The sequence below is a fragment of the Bufo bufo genome, chromosome 11, assembly GCF_905171765.1.
Source record: "Bufo bufo chromosome 11, aBufBuf1.1, whole genome shotgun sequence".
NCBI classification, from domain to species: Eukaryota; Metazoa; Chordata; class Amphibia; order Anura; family Bufonidae; genus Bufo; species Bufo bufo.
Genome location: NC_053399.1, coordinates 92,877,332 through 92,902,666, shown reverse-complemented (window position 1 = coordinate 92,902,666; position 25,335 = coordinate 92,877,332). Strand labels below are relative to the sequence as shown.

General features: G+C 50.3%; 2 protein-coding genes across 3 annotated transcripts in view; one reads left to right on the top strand and one right to left on the bottom strand.

The window, feature by feature from the left end:
* Window positions 1-10,318, bottom strand: CIART (circadian associated repressor of transcription). 2 transcript variants are annotated; one of them, XM_040412045.1, is made up of 6 exons: window positions 9,906-10,318; window positions 5,262-5,813; window positions 4,646-4,721; window positions 3,625-3,703; window positions 2,891-3,029; window positions 1-2,804 (listed from the first exon to the last, which is right to left on the bottom strand). In XM_040412045.1, the coding sequence occupies exons 1-6, from the start codon at window positions 10,041-10,043 to the stop codon at window positions 2,268-2,270; spliced, it is 1,521 nt and encodes a 506-aa protein (XP_040267979.1). In that variant the 5' UTR covers window positions 10,044-10,318; the 3' UTR covers window positions 1-2,267. The 2 variants fall into 2 exon arrangements, with proteins under 2 accessions (XP_040267979.1, XP_040267980.1); XM_040412046.1 differs by lacking the exon at window positions 9,906-10,318 and adding an exon at window positions 9,220-9,364.
* Window positions 9,488-25,335, top strand: part of CA14 (carbonic anhydrase 14) — a 77,605-nt gene continuing 61,757 nt past the window's right edge. The window contains exons 1-2 of the mRNA XM_040412048.1: window positions 9,488-9,642; window positions 11,302-11,351. The gene's annotated coding sequence lies outside the window, so the exon portion shown is untranslated. The remainder of the gene's footprint in view (window positions 9,643-11,301; window positions 11,352-25,335) is intronic.

Sequence of the window (25,335 nt, the reverse complement as noted above, 5' to 3'; positions counted from 1 at the left end):
TGGATTTAAATACAAAATTTATTTTCATTTTTACAAAATAATGGTAAAACAAAAAAAGACCTCGCTGAGAAACAAGTGGAGAACTTGCTGTTATTCCGCGGCTCCCCCCCCCCCCCCCCCAAGTCCAGCAATACTCTGTGCTGCTGTGAGACCCCCGCCCACAGCTCCTTCCATTGTCTCTGTGACCTCCCACTCCTCGTTTCCGGCAGCCTTGTCCCAAGTAACAGCATCCCATCAGTTGGATGGGTCATTAGACTGGCACCCGCCTCTCCTGAAAGACTCTGTGCTGCTGTGGTTATTCCTAAACTCTTGCACAAAGCGCCTGAACCATCTGGCAAGCAGGAGAAGACACCGATATACAGTCTTCCTGGCATAGTCACAGGTTTTTATTTCTGTCCGCCTCCTATGTATAAACTGCATAGACCTTCTTAGTGCATAGAGGTACTTGCCTCAATTTTAAGAAAAAAACAAAACAAAAAAAAAAGACCCCGACCAGAAATGAATAGTCGTGCAAGAACGCAACTCCGCATCAGCAGCAAAATACCACAAGCCTGTCTGATTTCTTCAAATACCATACATCAGGGGGCAGTATAAGCTGCTGCTAGGCAAATCTCATTCAGACTGGTTGCTAGGGCTGAAAAATCCAATCAAAAGACTGGTTGCCTAGCAACCAGGCTGTCAGACAGGGCTGACAACCTTGGATTGGTGCTGTGCTGACTGTGGGGGGCAGCTGCTTGGCTGCATTCATATCATGCCATCTCAGGCGGCAGTAGTAATCAGATTTTTTTAATAAAAAATAAAAAAGTATTTGCTGCTCAGAGCAACCAACTTGGATAAACTGAAAGCTGCGCTATGATTGGTTGCTATAGACAGTTTGGGCAAATCTTCCCCCGTTTAGTGCATATCCCTTTAAAGTTATGGATTCCTCTTCATATTGTTTGGGTTCGCAATCTCCCAAGTAATAAGAAATATTAGTATGCATATATATACACAATAAAACCATAAAATTTAGGGGCAGTTTTATGAAAACAGAAATTGCAACAAATCACAGCACAGCTTTCATTTTTCCAGAGCACAAAAGCTGCGCTCCAATTGGTTGCTCTGGCCAGTAATAGCAAACTGAGCTGAGGTAAAACGAAAGCTCTGCTCTGATTGGTTGTTACTGGCAGCAATCAGAGAGCAGCTTTTGTGTCTTAACCTGCTCTGGTAAAATGAAAGCTGTGCTCTGATTGGTTGCTCTGGCCAGTAATAGCAAACTGAGCTGAGGTAAAACGAAAGCTCTGCTCCGATTGGTTGTTATTGGCAGCAATCAGAGAGCAGCTTTCACTTTACCTGAGCTTGGACCAATCAGAGCACACCTTTAGTTTCTTAACCTGCTGTGGTAAAATGAAAGCTGCGCTCTGACCGGTTGCTATGGGCAGCAAAGACAGTTTTTCTTTTAGACAGATTCCATAAACCAGCCCCATATTTGCACATGAGCCCTCCGCCTTTCAATCCCCTATTATGCCTACAGTGGAGTGGAGAAGATACCCATAGTGGCTGCATTTTTATCTGGTTGCTATGGTCAACTACTCCACGTCCTATTTGGACTTCAGTTTACACGTAATCTTCTGAAGACCACATAAATACCAACATTTTTGTTGGCAACTTAGGGGCATTTAAGCTCTGCCCAGATTCCATAAAAGAGAGGGTGCCAAGTTTTAACATGTAACGCAACACTGATCGTGAGGCTTGTAAGGAGAGAGCAGTGGTGGAGATGCCAACAGTCTCAAATTTCCCAGGATTTTCATAGACAATCCTGGCCTGAAAATGGCTGGGGCTTATGTGAACCCTGCCCAGAAGTGGGTGACCCTATGTGGGTTTGGGACATGTCCATAGGAGGGTTGACCTGTAAGTATTGAGATGTAGGAGACCCAACCATTGGCATCTCAGTCCAGGAGGTGCAGTCCGACATTTTGTGAAAGCTTCAGACCCTCAAAGGTTCTGAAATATTGCCGTTTATGTGAAATAAGACACCATATTTTTATCAGCATGCCCAGTTCCCCACCCCAATGTCTCAGGAAAACCGGGAAAACTTCATGAACTTCATGGAGTTCCTCGAAAACAAGAAAAAGACAACCACGACACATCCAACTTTTTGTTTTCTTGTAATGTTCCCCTTCGCCTTGAAGCGTAGGGGGTCATTTGTCGGATCCAAAACGGGGTGGTTTGGATCATATTTGGGTGAAGAGTGTTCTTCTAGACTGGGAGACCCCTTAAGGTCGAGTTTAAGTATTGTCTCCTTCTGGTCTATGAGTACATGTTGGTATCAGGGGCAGGGAATGTGAATGGGCCTTGCAGGCCTTCAGATTTTGTGTGTTGGCAGGTGGGGCGATGGCCGGAGCACTTTGGCTGCGGAGAGGAAGTTCCTCTCGGTTCTCCCATCTGAAGCTTGTAGGTGCGATGGGCTTTTCAGCCTCCGACACGTTAACGGGATGAGACTGTGATGATGGCTGATTGTTCTGCACAACGAAGATGATGCCACAACTGGGGGCATTGGGTCCAAACAACTCCTGGCCTATGGCTCGCTTCAGGTGATGCATGTCGACCTGGCTAATGGGTGGATTACAGATGGGAGCTGTGTGCATCCATGTCAGGTTCATATTGGGCCACTGGACCAAAACCGGAGCCCTTTCTTTGCAACAGGCACAATCAGAGTGCAGCGGGGCCTGGGGTGGATGGTCAGGTGGACTATTCATTGAGCGGCTGCTTGGTGTTGGCACTGTTTGGCAATTTTTCTTCTCTGTGTAGGAGATGTCTGGATGCTGCATGGGGAAAGAGGAAAATCAGCGACTACTTCAAGCAGGGACAGAAGAAACAAAGAGCGGCAAGTGCTAGTAAGGGTCGTTACCTTGGCCATTTTATATCTGGGTTCATCCATATCGAAGTCTGAGGATGAAGATGAAAAGGAGGACTGGGAGCTGGTGACCTTAGGGAACCAAATCTTCAACATCATTTCCACCTGTAGAAGTGTGCCCAGGTACCGCTCTCTGGAAAGCAACAACATGGGAGTTACAACCTGAGTTTGATAGAGAGTAGGTGGAATAAAGAGGAGGAGGAGGTGGTGTGTATATAATGGTGGGTAGTGAGGAGGCGGTGCGTATATAATGAGGATAGTAAGGAAGTGGTGCGTATATAATGAGGGGGGTAGTGAGGAGGTGGTGTGTATATAATGGGGGGGTAGTGAGGAGGTGGCGAGTATATAATGGGGGGGGGTAGTGAGAATATAAGGGGGGGTAGTGAGAATATAATGGTGGGTAGTGAGGAGGTGGTGTGTATATAATGGGGGGGTAGTGAGGAGGTGGTGTGTATATAATGGGGGGGTAGTGTGTATATAATGGGGGGGGTAGTGAGGAGGTGGTGTGTATATAATGGGGGGTAGTGAGGAGGTGGCGAGTATATAATGGGGGGGGGGGGGGGGAGTGAGAATATAATGGTGGGTAGTGAGGAGGTGGTGCGTATATAATGGTGGGTAGTGAGGAGGTGGTGTGTATATAATGGTGGGTAGTGAGGAGGTGGTGTATATATAATGGTGGGTAGTCAGTATATAATGGGGGGGTAGTGAGGACCCCATAACCCGCTTACCCCATCTCCGGCTTTTGAAGAACTCCAACGATCCGCTGTATGCGATCCATGGCGACACTCTGCTGGAAACTGCTCAGTCCTGGCAGAAGAAGGAGAACTGATTACTATCAAATCTTGCCCGGCATGTCCACACATACACCAACACACAGCCAGCGATGGACCCGGGGACGGACACATATGGTCAGAGGACAACTGGGAGGTTTATCTGCCTTTCCGCTGTACAATTTGTATTCTGGTAGTACAGATTTATCCTGCGTTCCTTTTGAGATCACCTATTATACTCCAGTTGCATTCAAAGCTGCATTCAAACTGCAGACTGTCCATGGAAAAAGAATTTTATCTTCACCCTGCCATCAGACAAGGGAAGTGCCAACTTGGCGCCAAGCCTAACGCCGCGCTGCTGCCAACAGGAATCATGCAAAATTCTGGGTGCGGCTCTGGATGCAACCGGAGGAGTAGAAATGGGTCACCAAGATCAGGACAAGAAGAACTAGGTCAGATATCATTAGCACTCTCTGAAGGCTGTCATAAAAGTAATGAATTCTGATTAGTAGTCCTGTTTGTGTCCTCTATGCCCGTACTAGACGTGCAGGGGGCTGGACATGCCAAGGTGGGATCAGACCCCCACACCACCCACTTTCAGTCTGTAAGCTACCTTGACACGCCCTTTTACATACATCCAGCCCCCACTATGTTAATTACAAGATCAGCGCACTTCTCTCCTGATATACTCTGTGCTGCTGTGAAATCTGCCACTAGTCTCCACTTCCCTTCCTCACATCACGACACTGGCCCCATCACCTGCAGGTCCTGTCCTCACCACATGGGTGGACAGGTCACTGCTCCTTACATCATCAGTACACTCCTCTCCTGAAATACTCTGTTCTGCTGAAACCTCTCACTTCCACTGGCTAGGATTTCGCGGGGCCATGACTCACTCTTTACATACAGACACCACCAACCACCCACGGGGGGAGTAAATCATTGTCTGGCTGGGGGTTCCAACTATTAGGGTTATTACCTCGATCATATCTTCCCCGTTTCAGTCCATTCAGAAGTTCCGTCAGCGGCTTGATAAAACCTTGAAGTTCGCGGCACTGAAAAAAGTAAAAATAAAAAGTTAGGCTTCAGATACAAGGATATTTGCCTGTCAGTGGCCTGGGAAAGCTGGGTGAAAGCTGTAATGGTGGCCATATCGCTAGTCATCCTACTCTCCCGTAAGTTGGTTTGTACCCCAGGTGTCAGTATGTTATTGCTCTGTACCCCAAGGACACTGATGGCGGCACTATTAAAGGGGTTATCCTATGTTTAAAACATGTCCCCCAATGCCCAGGCCCCTCATATGGATTATACACCCTGGCATCTGCGTCGCTTCTGATCCCCGCACCAGCACCCTGCATCTCCCCGTCGCGCGGAGCAGGCCGAGACAGGATGAGTCTCCCTAGCATCGCACTATGCAGCGGCCAGCGTGCGGGGATCAGGAGTGACGCGGGTGCCAGGGTAAGTATAATCTATATGAGGGGCATGTTCTAAACATTGGAAAACCCCTTTAACATCTTCAAAATTGCCATCACAATGGTCATTGTGGATTGAGGCCCAAGGATTTATGGGTCAAACACAAGATTTATGACAAGTACCTTCTGAGCAAATATCCGGTCTCCTTCAGATACTTTCAGGTTCAACTTCTCATCGTTCCACCAACTTGGGGGCGGGGACATCTCGCCTTTCCTTTGTCTTTTGAGTCCATGAGGAGCTTCCAACTTTTTGTCCTCTTGCAACACAAAGTTCTTCGATTGCTTGTTCTGTTTCAGGTGTGACTCACCATTAGTCAGATGGCTCTGTTCGGTACATGATGTCCTTCCTTCTATGTCTCCATGGTAAAGGTGATGCTGCCTTGAACGTCGGTGCCAGAAGGTCCTCCTGGCTTGATACTCGTTCTCCAGGCGGATCAAGACCGGGTGGTCCGCACTGGTCAGCCGCGAGTTTGGGATCACGTTAGAGTTCTCATAGTCATCTTCCGTTTTGCTGCTGCTTTCCTCCATGGGATCGGCGAGAAACACGTCGAAGTCCACATACTTGCGTCCTTCTTGCTCGGTGGTGGTGGTGGTGGAAGGTCTTTCTGAACCAACCGAGTCGCCAGAAGACAAGAAGTCGGAGGAATCTGTGTCTTCCATGTATGAATCTGCTGTCTAGAGGGGGACACAAGGGAAACTGTTAGATCTACAATTGATTCACGAGACCCTCCCCAATGGAAAGAAGGATAGTCATCTTGACTTTCAACATGCCCAAATCCCTTTTCTCTCAGGAGATTAGCCACCGCCAAAAGCAGTCTCCTTTTGAGAACACATGCACATTTGGCCATGGGTTGGATGGGAGGAATATCTGTTGGCCAAAGCTATCTAAGGTGCACACCCATCTTAAACGGGTTCCCATTACCAACTTAAAATGGGTTGTGTCACCTCAAGACATTGGTGGCATATCGCTAGGACATGCCACCAGGTGGGACCTGCACTTATCTCTAGAATGGGCCCCCTAAAGTGAACAAGAGCACACTGCGGTTCCGCAAATGGCCAAGTAGAGCATTTTTGTTTACTTCAGGGGTCCCAATGTGAGGATCAGAGAGGTCCTAGAGGTGGGGCCTGCACCTATTAGACATTGGTGGCGTATTCTAACGTAATGCCACCAATGTCTGAGGTGAGCCAACTGTTTTTAAATTGCTGTGGGACCCTCACCAATCACAACAATGGGGGGTGCGCGGAGACAGCTATGCGTCCTCGGCAGTCCCAGAGGAGTGCGTGGATCGGTGGTCATGCATGCACACCACCGCTCTATTTAAGGCCGTCTCACTGCTCTGAGTAGACGACCCGAAGAAATGATGTTATGTTAGGTCATCCCTGGGTGAAGTAATACCAAGTGGCGTTCCTCTGTAAGTGGAAGTTAGATTTTTGTAATCTCCAATTCCTTGATCACATGAAATGTCTGATTCATTCTGCAAGGTCTGAACCAAAGGGCACTGCTTGGCGCTGGAACATTTGTCACTCCTGGCGAGGTGACACCATGCTGAAGCAATGTACAGAGCGCCAACACGTGTCGGGTGTTACTCAACAGCAATCGCATTACTGGAGCAGAAAGTGAGATTGATGTTCCACATCCCAACAGGAGGGGGCAGTGAGGAGCACAGGGACCAATCAGCGAAGCACGGGATTTTGCAACCGCCCTGGCTGCGCAACGTGTGCACAAAGGACAACAAATATGTAATCAACCTAGAACATGCTGTTCCCTGAGCGTGTGCCAAGACAAGCGGAGGGAAGACAAAAAGTGGCAACGCCAACCTGGCTGCGCAAAAACAATGGCTCATGTACACGAATGGCACAGCGGATACAAAGAACAGGCACCTACTGCTTAATTAAAGGGGAACTCCACTTCAGTACACAAAGGGGCGACTGCACTAAGAATGTAGGAGTCCCTAAAGGCCGTGGCATATTTTCTCATGTTTAAACCGCAACGCCTAAAGCCACAACCGTTCCCAAAAAAAAAAAAAAAAAAAAAAGTTGTCATAGCCCCGCCCCCAATGACAAATAGCTTAAGAATAGAAATGTTCTCTAGTGTACAGAACATATTTAATTATCACCTACAGTCATCCTCGCCATCCTGTTACAAGTTTCTTAATTGTATGTGTCCTGGCAAAATCTAGGTGACTACTAAAACGTCCGTTATTACATGGATGCTGGGGGGGGGTCACCCGCCATATTTAGGCTCCCGAGTGGTCTAAGCATGCAGCAAAATGCACAGAAGTGAATTTTTCCTCTGTCCGCCCCCCGGGGGGCAGTGGAAGGTCCTGGCTTCAAATCCATACAGAGAGGGTTTATGTATGCGCCGCCGGGTTTTTACTAGACTACCACTACAGCGCCACTGAGGTGAAACGCGTCAGCTGCTGAACCACCATTTGTCAGGTCCGATGTAACACCCAGACCTGTGGATCAGCTGCCACGTGGTCACCAGACGGCTCGTTATAACAGGCGTGGAAATCCCTGCTGTGGCTGGAAGGCTGATCCCAAATCCCCTTAGAGGCGGCCGCGCGACCTTCCCCCGCAGCCAACGAGGCTGAACGTGGAAAAGTCGGATGGAGCAGAAACTATTGTAGCGACAACGGGTTCGTGGCAGGCTCCACTGACATGGACGCCATTTTTAGGAAAACCCCTTTAAGGGGTATGGAGGATTAGAAAGTCACGGCTACGTTCTTCCAGAATCAGCGCCGTCGCTGTCCATGGCTGATCTTCATGTGAACAGCTGTTGTGCAGCGTTTTTGAAAGACATAACTACTATTTGGGGGCACATTACGACTGAGTGGGGGGGGGGGGGGGGGGCATTACTGTAGAGGGAGCACAGATGGGGCGGTATGACTGCTTGAGGCACTAGGGATGGCGAGTTTACGTAGCGGTGGGAAGGGGGCTAGAAAAGGGGCAAAAGAGGTTTGGCATGGCACAAGGAGAAGCTGTCATGGTGGTCCGGATGGCGAGGGGAATGAGACAGAGGTCACTGGAATTAACTGCACTGCAATAACTGACATGTCTGTGTGGTATTGGGTGGGCACTGCCAGGGGTAATATGGGCACAGCAAGGTAGCATTTACTCACTGGTGAAACCAAGTAGAAACAGCCCGAGAACCCATTTAATGATGAGGTCTAGTACTCAGTTTTAGTCTAGAGACACCCCACTCGTTACTGGAACTAATGACCTCTACCAAACACCCACTTCTGCCAAAATCTACCAGACGCCCACCACTCTGCCAGAATCAATGGGATCGACCAGATGCCCAATTCTCTGCCTGAATCTATCAGATGCCCAACTTTATGCCAGAATCCATGTGGGCTACCAGACGCACAACTCTCTACTTGAATCTATAGGATGCCCACTTTTCTGCCGGAATCTACCAGACGCCCACCTATCTGCTGGAATCAATGGGATTGAACACCCACCTATATGCTGGAACTCTACCAGATGCCCATCTCTCTCCCAAAAATCTACCAGATGCCCACCTCTTGCAGGAATCAAATGGGATCTACCAGACGACCACCTCTTGCAGGAACCCTACCAGATGTCCACCTCTCAGCTGAAAATCTACCAGATGCCCACATCTCAGCTAGTATCAACAGGATCTACTGGATGCCCACCTCTCAGCTGGAAATCTACCAGATGCCCATCAATCTGCTGGAATCAATGGGAACTACCCGACTCCCACCTCCCTGCCAAAATCTACCAGACGCCCACTTCTTGCAGGAATCAATGGGATCTACAGGAACCCTACCAGATGTCCACCTCTCAGCTGAAAATCTACCAGATGCCCATCTCTCTGCTGGAATCAACGGGATTTACTGGATGCCCACCTCTCAGCTGGAAATCTACCAGATGCCCACCACTCAGCTAGAAGTCTACCAGATGCCCACCACTCAGCTAGAAGTCTACCAGATGCCCACCACTCAGCTAGAAGTCTACAAGAAGCCCACCTCTCTGCTGGAAATCTCCCATCAATCTGTTGGAACCAATGGGTACTACCCGACTCCCACCTCCTTGCCAAAATCCACCAGATGCCCACCTCTCAGCTGGAAGTCTACCAGATGCCCATCAATCTGCTGGACTCAACGGGATCTAGCGGACGTCCACCTCTCTGCTGGGATACACCGCTCTTCTTTAGTAATGCACAATCCTGGAGAATCTTTTATTTCAACTAGTACTGTGCCACTCCTCGGCGCCTCCCCGCATCCAATCAGCGCCAGGCCGGGCCGGGGCCACGCCCCTCCGACAAGGGGTACCACTCACATGGGAATTCATTTCATACATTATCAGGAGGAACCACCGCACAACTCTAAGGGAAGACACCGGAGGACGGTCCATCCGCTTCGACAACGTGCCAATCGTGCAATGTACTTTAAAGGGGCACTCCAGCTGCTGCAGAACCTCTTTGTGAAGAGATGTATAGGAGCATTACAACCCCTCCCAAAATCATTGACTGTCTCAGGTAGGAGATCACTGCCCCCGAGGAGGAGGCGACCACCAAGATGGTCTACTAGAAAACCCACCCAGCTTTCCCGGAAACAGACAAGTAATAAGAATACAAATAAAACCACAACAAGATCCGTCAACAGCAGCCGCTTGTTGGTGGTGGCATTAACCATTTGGTGGCTCCTAATCCCCGCTGCAGTATTAACCCTCCAACTCCCGATTGCAGCACAGGACGAGACCACATGTGAGGGGAGGGGGGGATGGAATGTTCCTTCTCACCTCTGCGGCCGCTCTCTCCCGCGGACCGTCTCGTGCGCTCTTTGCTCTGCCCGTCAGGGTTTTGGGCTGCCTCTCATGTGACGGTCTCCTTCCCAGTCTGCGGCTGTCTTGGCCGTCTCCGATCAGAAACTGCAGCATGAAGGTCTCTCTTTGGACGGAAGAGCGATCGTCTGCAGCAGGAAGGGCTGATGTCACACACACACTCTCTGGTCTCAACAGAAATCAGGCAGTCTATAGAGATATCGGTCTCGGTATATAGTAGATGTCTCTGGCTTCCAGGTGCACTCTCGAAGTGTTAGCACTTTGCAGGCAGCGATACCTTTAGCTCCTATTCCAAGATGCAGCTGTCTCACTCCCCTCACTGGATGTCTCTGGAGACAGCGGATTGTCTCTCTCCAGGCGAACACATACATACAAACACGTGTATGCCATCACGTGTATCCCCCTGTGCGCCCGTGTCCGCCTCCCCATTGGCTAACGCTAACCTCCCTCCTCTGCCGGAACACTCGCATCCCAGCCCTCGGATTGGCTACAGTCGAAGGGGGCGGGTGAAAGAGTTGACGGTGTGTCCTGATTGGTCTAAAGCTAGCGCACGACAGCCCGCCCCTACATGTGGACTGGGAGAGGAGTAGTGGTGCTGCCTGGATGCAATGTGATGGGCGGGGCGATGGGGCGGGGAGGAAGAAGGCGATTGGATGGGCTTATCTAGTGGGCGGAGAACGCTGTTGGCGGTGGTTTATAACGTGCACACAGCAGATGTGTGAGAGGGGCTCATTGATAAAGCTGTGCGTATAATAGGGGGGATGGACTTTACCATGTGAAAAATAAAAAGGGGGGGGGACAACAATATGGAAGTTGCTAGAATTTTAGGGTTTCGTGTGGTAAATTATTAATAATCCCATTTTCTGGATTATTGGACGGGCACAGAGAGATGTATAAAGGCAAATGGGCTCCGCACCTGTGGTTTTTGAGCTGCAAATCCACCACTGAAAGCGCCTCGGCTTTCTGACAGAAATTGCGCAGCAAATTTAACAATTTCCGCGACGCGAGCGTTTCCTCGCGTCTCGTCAAAAATCTTGACCCCTCCTGGGGCGGATTTTAAGTCGGTGAATGTCAATTTGTAGTGGGCTCCGATTAACCCCTTCATGTCTATACATGATCACTTGAGGGGGGTATATAACAGAGGCATTACCCGAACCACAGCCATTTTAGTTCCGCTAGACGCCCTGGCCGTGTGATAAAGGCCAAAACAGGCCAATTGGGTGACATAGGGGGGTTTGGGGGGGCTCTGGATGGTAATGGAGGAGACCACGTGGAATGACAGGTGCAAAATGAGAGAATTATTAAAATTCTAATTTCTAATCTGATTATTATTTCTTGTCCGTGTTCCCATCAGGGCGTAATCTCGGCCGCAGGAGGGTGGAACCCTGACCAGACGTGGGGAAGGTAATCTATATAGGACACCGAATTATCAACTATGCTGGATTATTGGACATAGGACAGTTATCCTATTCTTATGCAGAGGATAGGTCACCGGTATCTGATTGGTGGGGCTCCGACATCCGGGCGTTTGAGAAGGCACCGAGCGCTGCGGCCCATTCACAGCTCAGCCCCATTCACGTGACTGATCAGATGCTGATGACGGATCCATCATTTACAAGGAGTCAGATAACCCTGAAAATCTATATTATACAACGTTAACCTTATTATGCAGGTGAGCGCACTTACAGCATTAGCGTATCTTTATAGATTTCTTTATTTTTTAAAGGGGAACTAAACCCATACCATATTTTTTGGACTATAAGACGCACCTAGGATTTGTAGGAATAAAATAAGAAAAAAATATTTTTCATCAGACCCCCAAGCTCCTTCAGGCTCGGATCAGCCCCCCCCCATCAGGCTCGGATCAGCCCCCCCATCAGGCTCGGATCAGCCCCCCCATCAGGCTCGGATTAGCCCCCCCATCAGCCTCAAATCAGCCCCCCCATCAGGCTTGGATCAGCCCCCCCATCAGGCTCGGATCAGCCCCCCCATCAGGCTCGGATCAGCCCCCCCATCAGGCTCGGATCAGCCCCCCCATCAGGCTCGGATCAGCGCCCCCCATCAGCCTCGGATCAGCCCCCCCATCAGGCTCGGATCAGCCCCCCCATCAGGCTCGGATCAGCCCCCCCCCATCAGGCTCGGATCAGCCCCCCCATCAGGCTTGGATCAGCCCCCCCATTAGGCTCGGATTAGCCCCCCCATCAGCCTCGGATCAGCCCCCCCATCAGCCTCGGATCAGCCCCCCCCATCAGGCTCGGATCAGCCCCCCCATCAGGCTCGGATCAGCCCCCCCATCAGGCTCGGATTAGCCCCCCCATCAGCCTCGGATCAGCCCCCCCATCAGCCTCAGATCAGCCCCCCATCAGGCTCGGATCAGCCCCCCCATCAGCCTCAGATCAGCCCCCCCATCAGGCTCGGATCAGCCCCCCCATCAGACTCGGATTAACCCCCCCATCAGGCTCGGATCAGCCCCCCCATCAGCCTCAGATCAGCCCCCCATCAGGCTCGGATCAGCCCCCCCCATCAGCCTCAGATCAGCCCCCCATCAGCCTCAGATCAGCCCCCCCATCAGGCTCGGATCAGCCCCCCCATCAGGCTCGGATTAGCCCCCCCCCATCAGGCTCGGATCAGCCCCCCCATCAGGCTCGGATCAGCCCCCCCATCAGACTCGGATTAACCCCCCCATCAGGCTCGGATCAGCCCCCCCATCAGCCTCAGATCAGCCCCCCATCAGGCTCGGATCAGCCCCCCCATCAGCCTCAGATCAGCCCCCCATCAGCCTCAGATCAGCCCCCCCATCAGGCTCGGATCAGCCCCCCCATCAGGCTCGGATTAGCCCCCCCCCATCAGGCTCGGATCAGCCCCCCCATCAGGCTCGGATCAGATGTTAAAAAAAAAAAAAACCCTGGTCTACTTCCGGCCCGCGCTGCACTACAACTCAGCCAGTTTTCCTTTTCACCACTTTTGATAAATCCCCTTCTTCGTCTGTCCCTTAGGCCTCATGCACACAACCGTATGTATTTTGCGGTCCGCAAAAAAACGGATCCGCAAAAAATACAGATGACTTCCGTGTGCATTCCGTATTTCGGCCCCTAATAGAACGGTACTATCCTTGTCCGTAATGCGGACAATAATAGGACATGTTCTATTTTTTTGCGGAACGGACATACAGAAACAGAATGCACACAGAGTAGCTTCCGTTTTTTTTGCGGACCGATTGAAATGAATGGCTCTGTATACGGTGCGCAAAAAAACCCGGAACGGACACGGAAAGAATATACGTTCGTGTGCATGAGGCCTTAGTTGCAGTGTGGATATAATACACTGCAATACTGTAATCCTACAGGCAGGTACATGGCAGGCCTGGGGGCCATTGTCAGGGTCCTCCTGGCTACCATAGCAACCCCTCAGCTCACCAAGATCGCATTGTTGGAGGGGCTGATGGGGTAGGAGGGGGAGCCGCCTCTCTCTCTAACCCCTAAAATGCCATGGTAAATATCTAAGGGGTTAAACTGCCAAGCTCAGCAGTGAGAGCACTACCGCACAAGGCAGGAAAGGGTTAACCTGGCCATTGTCCGTTTTTGCCTTTCGCCTTCTCAAAGCCATAACGTTTTTATTTTTCCACTCACATAGCCGTATGAGGGCTTGTGTTTTGTAGGACAAGTTGTACTTTCTATTGGCATCATTTACTATCGCCGCTAGCACGCGTTCTTTACTTTTTTATTTATATCATCTTGGGGTATGTATGACTTTTTGATCACTTTTTATTCTATTTTTTTAATGTTTTTTTTTTTTTATCTTTTAGGGTACTTTCACACTAGCGTTAAAGTTTTGCGGTATAGAGTTCCGTCATAGGGACTCACTTACCGGATCTGGCATTAATTTCCATTTGAAATGTATTAATGCCGGATCTGGTACCATGTGTTCCGGAAAAAAAACGGATCCGGGTTTCCCGGGCTGCGCATGCGCAGACCTTTAAATCTGTGAAAAAGATAAATACCGGATCCGTTTTTCCGGATGACACGGGAGAGACAGATTCGGTATTGCAATGCATTTGTCAGACGCATCCGGATCCGGAAACATGCTAGCCATTTGCATACGGATTTCCGGATCCGGCAGGCAGTTCCGGCAACGGAACCGACTGCCGGAATTCACCAACCTTACAAGCCCAAAAGCCACCTCAGATGCCATGGTCAGAATTGATCATGGCATCTGTGGGGTAAAATGTTCTTGATCGGCATTATCCCCAATCGCAGACGTAAGATCCGGGTGTCTGTTCCTCTTCCAAGTGGGTGCCATTTTTAAACTCCAGACGTCCAGCAGTTCTGTCATTTTTTTGGGGGGCAAGGGGTCAACACGCACTATAAAAAAACAGAACACCTTTATTTTTTACAGTTTTATCATATTTCTTTTACTCTTTTTGCAAAATAATTTCTTTTTGCCGCGCCACATTTTAAAGGGCAGGTTTGTACCTATGAAACTGGCTGACCTAATGCCGGCAGCTGAAGACATCTGTGTTGGTCCCGTGTTCCTATGTGCCCGTATTTCTGAGAAAAATGATGCTTTAATATATGTAAATGAGCCTCTAGGAGCAACGGGGGCGTTGCCATTACTCTCTGCAACTGCCGCACCCTCTGCACTTTGATTGACAGGACCAGACAGTAAAAACATCGTCACACCTGGTCCTGTCAAAGTGCAGAGGGCGCAGCTGTTGTAGAGAGAGCGGAGTCTCTAGGTGTAATGGTAACGCCCCCATTGCTCCTAGAGGCTCATTTGCATATATTAAAACTTCATTTTTCTCAGAAATATGGGCACATATGAACATGGGACCGACACAGATGTTTCAGCTGCCAGCATTAGGTCAGCCAGTTTCATAGGTACAAACCTGCTGACAGATGGACTTTAAAGACCCAGAACGGATTTATTTTTCCATCCTCGGGGCGTTTTTTAGGGTTTTTTTGCTGGGTATTTGTAGTTTTCATAGGAGCCAGTTTGATCACCTTTTATAATGTTTTTTTTGTTAGGCGTAATAAGCAAGGAGCAGCAATTTTGTTTCCATTTTTTTTCTACGATCTTCCCTTCACGAGGTCGGTAACGAGTCCTTTTTATTATATGGTTTGTTATCAAAATGAAGTCAGGAGCCGGCAGAGATGGGGGACGCTCCTTTGTGCCGTCTTGTCATTTCATTCTTTTTAATTGGGTCAAAGACCTCAATTTATTCGACTGCGAGCAAATGGAAGAAAAAAAAAAATTGTTTATGACGCACGACACACATCGGTGCCAGGAATTGGCGGAACAACTTTCCTGCAGCTCCTTTTACTGAGAAGGCCTGGCTCACAATCTACGTTCTAGTTCAACCCAAATGTGTTGGATGGGGTTGAGGTCAGGGCCAGTCAAGTTCTTCCACACCAAACTCCCCCAACCTTGCCTCCCCCAGTCATGCTGGACCAAAAAAGGGCCTTCTCCAAACTGTTCCCACAAAGTTGGAAGCATGCGATTGTTCTAAATGTCCTGGTGAAGAACACCACCATAGCATTATCGCTCCTCCACCGAATAAGTCAGGCAATGTTCTTCTGGCTTTCGACAAACCTAGACTCGTCCATCAGACCACCAGATAGAGAAGAAGACGTTTCCTCCACTCCATCTAATGCTTGGTGATACAAGGCTTGCATGGTAACCCATTTTTGTGCTGATGTTAATGCCGGAAGAGGTTTGGATTCTGCAGTTAGAAGACCATTGGCGGCTCTGATTCATTGTGCACCTCAGCACCCTACGACCCCGCGGTATGTGGTGTTACGTTCATGGTGGAGTTGCTGTGGTTCCTTCCAATTTGCAATATTCCATTATCACCTGTGAGTGGTATTATCTAGGAGAGAAGAAATTTCAGGAACTCTCGATACCATATACCCTCAGGATAGGCCATCAATATCTGATCAGTGGGCGTCTGATGCTCTGCACCACCGCTGATCAGTCATGGCTTCGACATGACGCTTTTCACCACCGCTGATCAGTCGTGGCTTCGACATGACGCTCTGCACCACCGATGATCAGTCGTGGCTTCGACATGACGCTCTGCACCACCGCTGATCAGTCGTGGCTTCGACATGACGCTCTGCACCACCGCTGATCAGTCGTGGCTTCGACATGACGCTCTGCACCACCGCTGATCAGTCGTGGCTTCGACATGACGCTCTGCACCACCGCTGATCAGTCGTGGCTTCGACATGATGCTCTGCACCACCGCTGATCAGTCGTGGCTTCGACATGACGCTCTGCACCACCGCTGATCAGTCGTGGCTTCGACATGACGCTCTGCACCACCGCTGATCAGTCGTGGCTTCGACATGACGCTCTGCACCACCGCTGATCAGTCATGGCTTCGACATGACGCTCTGCACCACCGCTGATCAGTCGTGGCTTCGACATGACGCTCTGCACACCGCTGATACGTCATGGCTTCGACATGACGCTCTGCACCACCGCTGAACAGTCGTGGCTTCGACATGACGCTCTGCACCACCGCTGATCAGTTATGGTTTCGACATGACGCTCTGCACCACCGCTGATCAGTCGTGGCTTCGACATGATGCTCTGTACCACCGCTGATCAGTCATGGCTTCGACATGACGCTCTGCACCACCGCTGATCAGTCGTGGCTTCGACATGACGCTCTGCACCACTGCTGATCAGTCATGGCTTCGACATGGCGCTCTGCACCACCGCTGATCAGTCGTGGCTTCGACATGACGCTCTGCACCACCGCTGATCAGTCGTGGCTTTGACATGACGCTCTGCACCACCGCTGATCAGTCATGGCTTCGACATGACGCTCTGCACCACCGCTGATCAGTCGTGGCTTCGACATGACGCTCTGCACACCGCTGATCAGTCGTGGCTTCGACATGACGCTCTGCACCACCGATGATCAGTCGTGGCTTCGACATGACGCTCTGCACCACCGCTGATCAGTCGTGGCTTCGACATGACGCTCTGCACCACCGCTGATCAGTCGTGGCTTCGACATGACGCTCTGCACCCCCGCTGATCAGTTGTGGCTTCGACATGACGCTCTGCACCACCGCTGATCAGTCCTGGCTTCGACATGACGCTCTGCACCACCGCTGATCAGTCGTGGCTTCGACATGACGCTCTGCACCACCGCTGATCAGTCGTGGCTTCGACATGACGCTCTGCACCACCGCTGATCAGTCATGGCTTCGACATGACGCTCTGCACACCGCTGATCAGTCGTGGCTTCGACATGACGCTCTGCACCACCGCTGATCAGTCGTGGCTTCGACATGACGCTCTGCACCACCGCTGATCAGTCGTGGCTTCGACATGACGCTCTGCACCACCGCTGATCAGTCGTGGCTTCGACATGACGCTCTGCACCACCGCTGATCAGTCTTGGCTTCGACATGACGCTCTGCACCACCGCTGATCAGTCGTGGCTTCGACATGACGCTCTGCACACCGCTGATCAGTCGTGGCTTCGACATGACGCTCTGCACCACCACTGATCAGTCGTGGCTTCGACATGACGCTCTGCACCACCACTGATCAGTCGTGGCTTCGACATGACGCTCTGCACACCGCTGATCAGTCGTGGCTTCGACATGACGCTCTGCACCACTGCTGATCAGTCGTGGCTTCGACATGACGCTCTGCACCACCGCTGATCAGTCGTGGCTTCGACATGACGCTCTGCACCACCGCTGATCAGTCGTGGCTTCAACATGACGCTCTGCACCACCGCTGATCAGTCATGGCTTCGACATGACGCTCTGCACCACCGCTGATCAGTCATGGCTTCGACATGACGCTCTGCACCACCGCTGATCAGTCGTGGCTTCGACATGACGCTCTGCACCACCGCTGATCAGTCGTGGCTTCGACATGACGCTCTGCACCACCGCTGATCAGTCATGGCTTCGACATGACGCTCTGCACCACCGCTGATCAGTCGTGGCTTCGACATGACGCTCTGCACCACCGCTGATAAGTCATGGCTTCGACATGACGCTCTGCACCACCGCTGAACAGTCGTGGCTTCGACATGACGCTCTGCACCACCGCTGATCAGTTATGGTTTCGACATGACGCTCTGCACCACCGCTGATCAGTCGTGGCTTCGACATGATGCTCTGCACCACCGCTGATCAGTCATGGCTTCGACATGACGCTCTGCACCACCGCTGATCAGTCGTGGCTTCGACATGACGCTCTGCACCACTGCTGATCAGTCATGGCTTCGACATGACGCTCTGCACCACCGCTGATCAGTCGTGGCTTCGACATGACGCTCTGCACCACCGCTGATCAGTCATGGCTTCGACATAACGCTCTGCACACCGCTGATCAGTCGTGGCTTCGACACTTGAAGTCGGTGCCAGAACTACACAGCTCCATCCATTGTGTAGTGGACGGAGCTGGTAATTACAGCACTGATCAGATATTGATGACCCATAGCAAACTAAAGGGATTTTATAAAAAGTTTTTTAAAAGGTAGGTAAAAGTATCCCATGAAATAAAATAAAATAAAATCCAGCCTGGCACAGACAGAGATTGTCATAAAGGGTCCACGGCCAGCGAAAAACCGTCGAAATTGTCATTTTGGTGTTGGACTGGTCAGCTATAACCATCCTGACCTGCCGAATAAGGGCTTGTTCACACGACCGTTGGTGTCTCGTGCCCGTGCTGTGAACCGCAAATTGCGGTCCGCAATGCACGGGCACCTTCCGTGGGGCGAGCGCATGGGGATCGCAGACCCATTCACTTGAATGGGTCCGCGATTCCTTCCTTTCCGCAAAAAAAATCTATCCTTTTGCGATGCTGAGGCACGGAACGGAACCCCAGAAAGCACTCCGTAGTGTTCCGTTCCGTGCTTCCGTTCCGCATCTCCGGATCTGCGGAACCCATTGAAATGAATGGGTCCGCATCCGTGATGCGGAATGACAACGGAACTGTGCCCGTCGTGTGCGCGAGCCCTAAAGGTAATGTGTCATTTGTACCACACGGTGTACACTGTAGAAAATGAAACACGTAAAACGGTGTCCGAATTGTGTTTTTTCACCAATTCCACCCCATTCCCCCCCCCCCCCCCCCCCCCCCCCCCCCCAGATTTTCCAGTGCATTCTTTCGGATTTTAAATGGTCACGCAAAAAAGCATTAGGGGAGGTTAAAAAATAAAAAAAAAAAGAACAAAAATGGGAAAGGGTTAACTAAAAGATCTGGTTGCTGCCCAGTACATCCCAGCCGCCGTTGTCACCAGTAATGTGATGGCTGATCGATGTCATCTGTCCAGAAATCCACAACATCTCATAATCTAGCTATGATGGGATTACGGTGTGCGCAGCCGTATATTAGCAGCACAGGGTCCTGCAGAAGGTGCGCTGTGGAAGAGGTAATGACTCGCAGGGTAAATAATCCCTCAGGCAAACACATGTCTGAACACAGGAGCTGCAGATGAATGAGAAGGAGCGGCCGCCCCTCCGACCGTGCCTGCCAATCGCAACCACCGCTCCGGCACTTCACCCTGCCCACCATGGCTGACGTCTGCCAATGGACGGACTGTATGCTGATCTCTTACCGGTGCGCAGTGCCAGTTATATAATGATGTGTAAGAGTGTATAATAGTCCCATGGCTGGTACACACACACACTCCAGAGCTCACAAACTGCGGCTCAGCGATCGGATGTGCTGATATCACTGCAGATAGCTCAGGATTACAGTAGACAACATGAAAGTTACCTAAGAGCAAATTCATCTCCACAAAGCCAGAAGGTTGGGAGATTCCATATCTGTGTATGTCCACACAATTAGATAATGGAGGGATAGGGGTACGACACAGGGGATTACTGTGATGATATGCTAGCTACACTGGCACATTGCAGGTAGGCGACCATGGCATCGGACAAGCGACAAACCAGGGATCCGCCATTATTTATGAACCGCGTGGCAAAATGAGACAACACTTTTTGCAGCTTCACAGATTATTTCCCCTCTTGGCTGGCTTGAAGTATCTGAAGACTGTCCTCTGGTGGCTTTCTAGAAGACCTTGGAGTGTGTCTATTGCCTATTCTGTCAGGAAAGCATCTGTGAGGTCAGACACTGATGTTGGATGAGAAGGTCTGTCTCGCAATCTCTGTTCTAGCTTCTCAAAGGTGTTGGTTGGGGTTGAGGTCAAGGCCAGTCAGTTTTTTCCACACCAAACTCCCCAACCATGCCTTTATGGAGCTTGCTTTGTGCACTGGACCACAGTCATGCTGGACTGAAAAAGGGCCTTCTCCAACGTTGAAAGCATACAGTTGTCCATAATGTCTTGGTCTGCTGAAGTATTTCCTTCACTGGAACTGAGGGGCCAAGGAAGACTACTGAAAAACAACCCTACGGCGTTATCTCTCCTCCGCCAAACCTTACAGTTGGCACAATACAGTCAGACAGGTAACATTCTTCTGGCATTTGCCAAACCCAGACCTGCCCATCAGACTCCAGGTAGAGAAACGTGGTCACTCCACAAAAGATGTTTCCATTTTGGTTAGGGTTGAGGTCAAGGCCAGTCAGGTTCTTCCACACCAAACTCCCCAACGATGCCTTTATGGAGCTTGCTTTGTGCACTGGACAACAGTCATGCTGGACTGAAAAAGGGCCTTCTCCAACGTTGAAAGCATACAGTTGTCCATAATGTCTTGGTCTGCTGAAGTATTTCCTTCACTGGAACTGAGGGGCCAAGGAAGACTACTGAAAAACAACCCTACGGCGTTATCTCTCTTCCACCAACCTTACAGTTGGCACAATACAGTCAGGCAGGTAACATTATCCTGGCATTTGCCAAACCCAGACCTGCCCATGAGACTCCAGGTAGAGAAATGTGGTCACTCCACAGAAGATGTTTCCATTTTGGTTAGGGTTGAGGTCAAGGCCAGTCAGGTTCTTCCACACCAAACTCCCCAACCATGCCTTTATGGAGCTTGCTTTGTGCACTGGACCACAGTCATGCTGGACCAAAAAAGGGCCTTCTCAAACGTTGAAAGCATAGAGTTATCCATAATGTCTTGGTCTGCTGAAGTATTTCCTTCACTGGAACTGAGGGGCCAAGGAAGACTACTGAAAAACAACCCTACCTACGGTATTATCTCTCCTCCACCAAACTTTACAGTTGGCACAATGCAGTCAGGCAGGTAACATACTCCTAGCATTTGCCAAACCCAGACCTGCCCATCAGACTCCAGGTAGAGCAACGTGGTCACTCCACAGAAGATGTTTCCATTGCTCGAGACGGCGTGCTTTACACCACCCCAACCGAAGCTTAGTGGCATAAGGCTACATCTGCTACCTGCTCACCTTCCCCACTGAGATTATGTATCTTCCAGGACCCTACGGACACCTACCTTTCCCCCTGAGCACCAGATAACCTACCAGAAAGGAGCGGGCCACCGTACTACATCCTAAATATCCCTACAGATGGGATCTCCTGTATTAAAGCAAGAGGTTATTGGAGAATATGTGTTACTATTGCTGACATTACAGCAAAAATCCTTTAATCCGGCATCCAATAATCAATATTTCGTATTCATATTTTATCTTCATCTGTCTTCTGCAAGACTCTCCACCTCCGCAGCTATCACTGTAAGTAATCCTGAATATCTGATAAGATAAATTGGAGATTCACGCCAAGCGATCGGATCACTTTATAATTTTTTTATCTGCCATGAGGAAACTGAAAACTGCATTTTAAAGCCCCCTCCAATTTCAGAATGTGTCTTTTTTTACTACTGCCTGTATGTGGCACTGCTGTTACTGTTTACTGCCACCAGGTGGCACCTCTTTATTATTTCTTACTTCCATGCCCTGTGTCACGAGCTCTATCGGACACTGAGAGTACTTTTGCACAGTTGGCATCTGATGCAGCATGCCAATAAGTTATTTATGTCAGATTTGTTTCAGTAGAGGTCTCATGGACCTTTATACAAATTAACACCATAATACGGCATGTACATGATCCCTATCTGACATGGGCCGTAGATTGGGCCAATTAGTGGGAATAAACGTTCCTTCGAATGCTCATTGCAATTAATTCTCCTGTCTGAATGCGCTGCTGGTCTCCTGAGCAAAGCGTTTGGGTGACCCGATCATTTATGCAGCACATCGCTCTGTGTGAATAGGGATGTGCCATACTGAGGTCCCAAACGGATCAGTTTTGCCCTAATGCATTCTGAATGGAAAAGGATCCGCTCAGAATGCATCAGTTTGCCTCCGATCAGTCATCGGAGGCTGCCTCCGCTCTGGAGGCTGCCTCAAGCGTTTTGCTGTCCGCTTGACGAAACTGAGCCAAACGGATCCGTCCTGGCACACACAATCAGGGCCGGCGCCACCAGTAAGGCGACTTAGGCAGTCGCCTAGGGCGCCATGCAGCAGGGGGCGCCCGGCGCCCGTTGCGGTAAAAAAAAAAAAAAATTGCTTATATAAGTTGGGGGCGGCCGGCGGCTGAGGCTGAGCGCTTGCCGCTCTAAAGAATCCTGCTCTGTCTGTGCTGTTAATGTAGCGTGGCCGAGCTCTGTTCGGTCCGCGGTACAGGAGCTTTTGTTTCCTGTACCTGGCCGGACTGACAGGAAGTGCTCACATAGTGTGCACTTCCTGTCAGTCCGGCCGGGTACAGGAAACAAATGCTCCTGTACCGCGGACCGAACAGAGCTCGGCCACGCTACACTAGAGGTGGGGGTAGAATGAGTGACAAGGGGGGGGGGAATAATGAGTGACAAGGGGGGGGGGAATAATGAGTGACAAGGGGGGGGGGAATAATGAGTGACAAGGGGGGGGGGATAATGAGTGACAAGGGGGGGGGAATAATGAGTGACAAGGGGGGGGGGGAATAATGAGTGACAAGGGGGGGGGAATAATGAGTGACAAGGGGGGGGGGAATAATGAGTGACAAGGGGGGGGAATAATGAGTGACAAGGGGGGGGGGAATAATGAGTGACAAGGGGGGGGGAATAATGAGTGACAAGGGGGGGATAATGAGTGACAAGGGGGGGGAATAATGAGTGACAAGGGGGGGGGAATAATGAGTGACAAGGGGGGGGAATAATGAGTGACAAGGGGGGGAATAATGAGTGACAAGGGGGGGGGAATAATGAGTGACAAGGGGGGGGGGGAATAATGAGTGACAAGGGGGGGGGGAATAATGAGTGACAAGGGGGGGGGGATAATGAGTGACAAGGGGGGGAGAATAATGAGTGACAAGGGGGGGGATAATGAGTGACAAGGGGGGGAAATCATGAGTGACAAGGGGGGGGGGATAATGAGTGACAAGGGGGGGAGAATAATGAGTGAGAAGGGGGAGGAGAATAATGAGTGACAAGGGGGAAGGGGGGGTGGAAATAATGAGTGGGGAGGGGAGGGTGGAAATAATGAGTGGGGAGGGGGGGTGGAAATAATGAGTGGGGAGGGGGGGTGGAAATAATGAGTGGGGAGGGGGGGTGGAAATAATGAGTGGGGAGGGGGGGTGGAAATAATGAGTGGGGAGAGGGGGTGGAAATAATGAGTGGGGAGGGGGGGTGGAAATAATGAGTGACGAGGGGGGTGGAAATAATAAGTGGGGAGGGGAGGGGGGGAATAATGAGTGGGGAGGGGGGGTGGAAATAATAAGTGGGGAGGGGGGAGGGGGGTGGAAATAATGAGTGGGGAGGGGAGGGTGGAAATAATGAGTGACAAGGGAGAGGGGGGGGAATAATGAGAGTGACAAGGGAGTCCCCAGAGCCAGACCAAGAGCCAGACTGCAGCCAGAGAGCAGATCATCTTACTGTCCTGGTGGTAAGTAGACAATGCAATATGTTTATTATGTAATTGTTTAGTTATTAATATTACATTGGAAACTAATTTACCTCACATTTAGGGTCCATTCACACATCCGTGTGTGTTTTGCGGATCCACAAAACACGGACAGCGGCAATGTGCGTTCCGCACTTTGCGGACCGCACATTGCCGGCACTATTGTGGACAAGAATAGGACATGTTTTATTTTTTTCAGGATCGGAATTGCGGATCCGGGTCCGCAGTTCCGGATCGGGGCCGCACGTTGTATGGGCCCGCAATTCCGTTCCGCAAAAAGAGACGGCTACAAGAAGCTGGATTAACCCTAAGGGAAACATAGCAGTTCTTTTAATTTAAAAACTGAGAAAGGGGTGGAACATGATATGGGCAGATCATCTGATAAGGGGGGGGGGGGGGGGGGCGTAAATTTTTATCTTGCCTAGGGCAGCAAAAATCCTTGCACCGGCCCTGCACACAATGTAAGTCAATAGGGACGGATTGGTCATGGCTATAGAAGACATAATACAACCGGATCTGTTCATGACGGATGCATGCGGTTGTATTATTGTAACGGAAGCGTTTTTGCAGATCCATGACGGATCCGAAAAAAAAACTAGTGTGAAAGTAGCCTTAGATGTACACAAATGTATCCCTCGAGAAATGGTCACGCCAAAACACATACACATGTCACTCATAATAATCAGTGCCTTCTCGTATCAGCATCACTCATATTGCTGCATTTGTCGTACAGGACAATGACACTGACACTCGGGGTACAGGATAATGACACTGACACTGGGGGTACAGGATAATGACACTGACACTTGGGGGTGCAGGATAATGACACCGACACTTGGGGTACAGGATAATGACACTGACACTTGGAGTACAGGATAATGACACTGACACTTGGGGTACAGGATAATGACACTGACACTCGGGGTACAGGATAATGACACTGACACTTGGGGTACAGGATAATGACAGTGACACTTAGGGTACAGGATAATGACACTGACACTTGGGGTACAGGATAATGACACTGACACTTGGGGGACAGGATAATGACACTGACACTTGGGGTACAGGATAATGACGCTGACACTTGGGGTGCAGGATAATGACACTGACACTTGGGGTACAGGATAATGACACTGACACTGGGGGTACAGGTTAATGACACTGACACTCGGGGTACAGGATAATGACACTGACACTCGGGGTACAGGATAATGACACTGATACTCGGGGTGCAGGATAATGACACCGACACTTGGGGTACAGGATAATGACACTGACACTTGGGGTACAGGATAATGACACTGACACTTGGGGTACAGGGTGATGACACTGACACTCGGGGTACAGGATAATGACACTGACACTTGGGGTACAGGATAATGACACTGACACTCGGGGTACAGGATAATGACACTGACACTTGGGGGACAGGATAATGACACTGACACTCGGGGTACAGGATAATGACACTGACACTCGGGGTACAGGATAATGACACTGACACTCGGGGTACAGGATAATGACACTGACACTCGGGGTACAGGATAACGAC

Excerpts from the sequence above, each read along its gene's own strand:
- CIART (XM_040412045.1), bottom strand. The coding sequence starts at position 10,043 with ATGCTGCAGTTTCTGATCGGAGACGGCCAAGACAGCCGCAGACTGGGA. Across the intron at positions 3,030-3,624 it reads CTTCAAAAGCCGGAGATGGG|AGAGCGGTACCTGGGCACAC; the intron begins GTAAGCGGGTTA and ends GTTGCTTTCCAG. Across the intron at positions 2,805-2,890 it reads CCAGATATAAAATGGCCAAG|CATCCAGACATCTCCTACAC; the intron begins GTAACGACCCTT and ends TTCCCCATGCAG.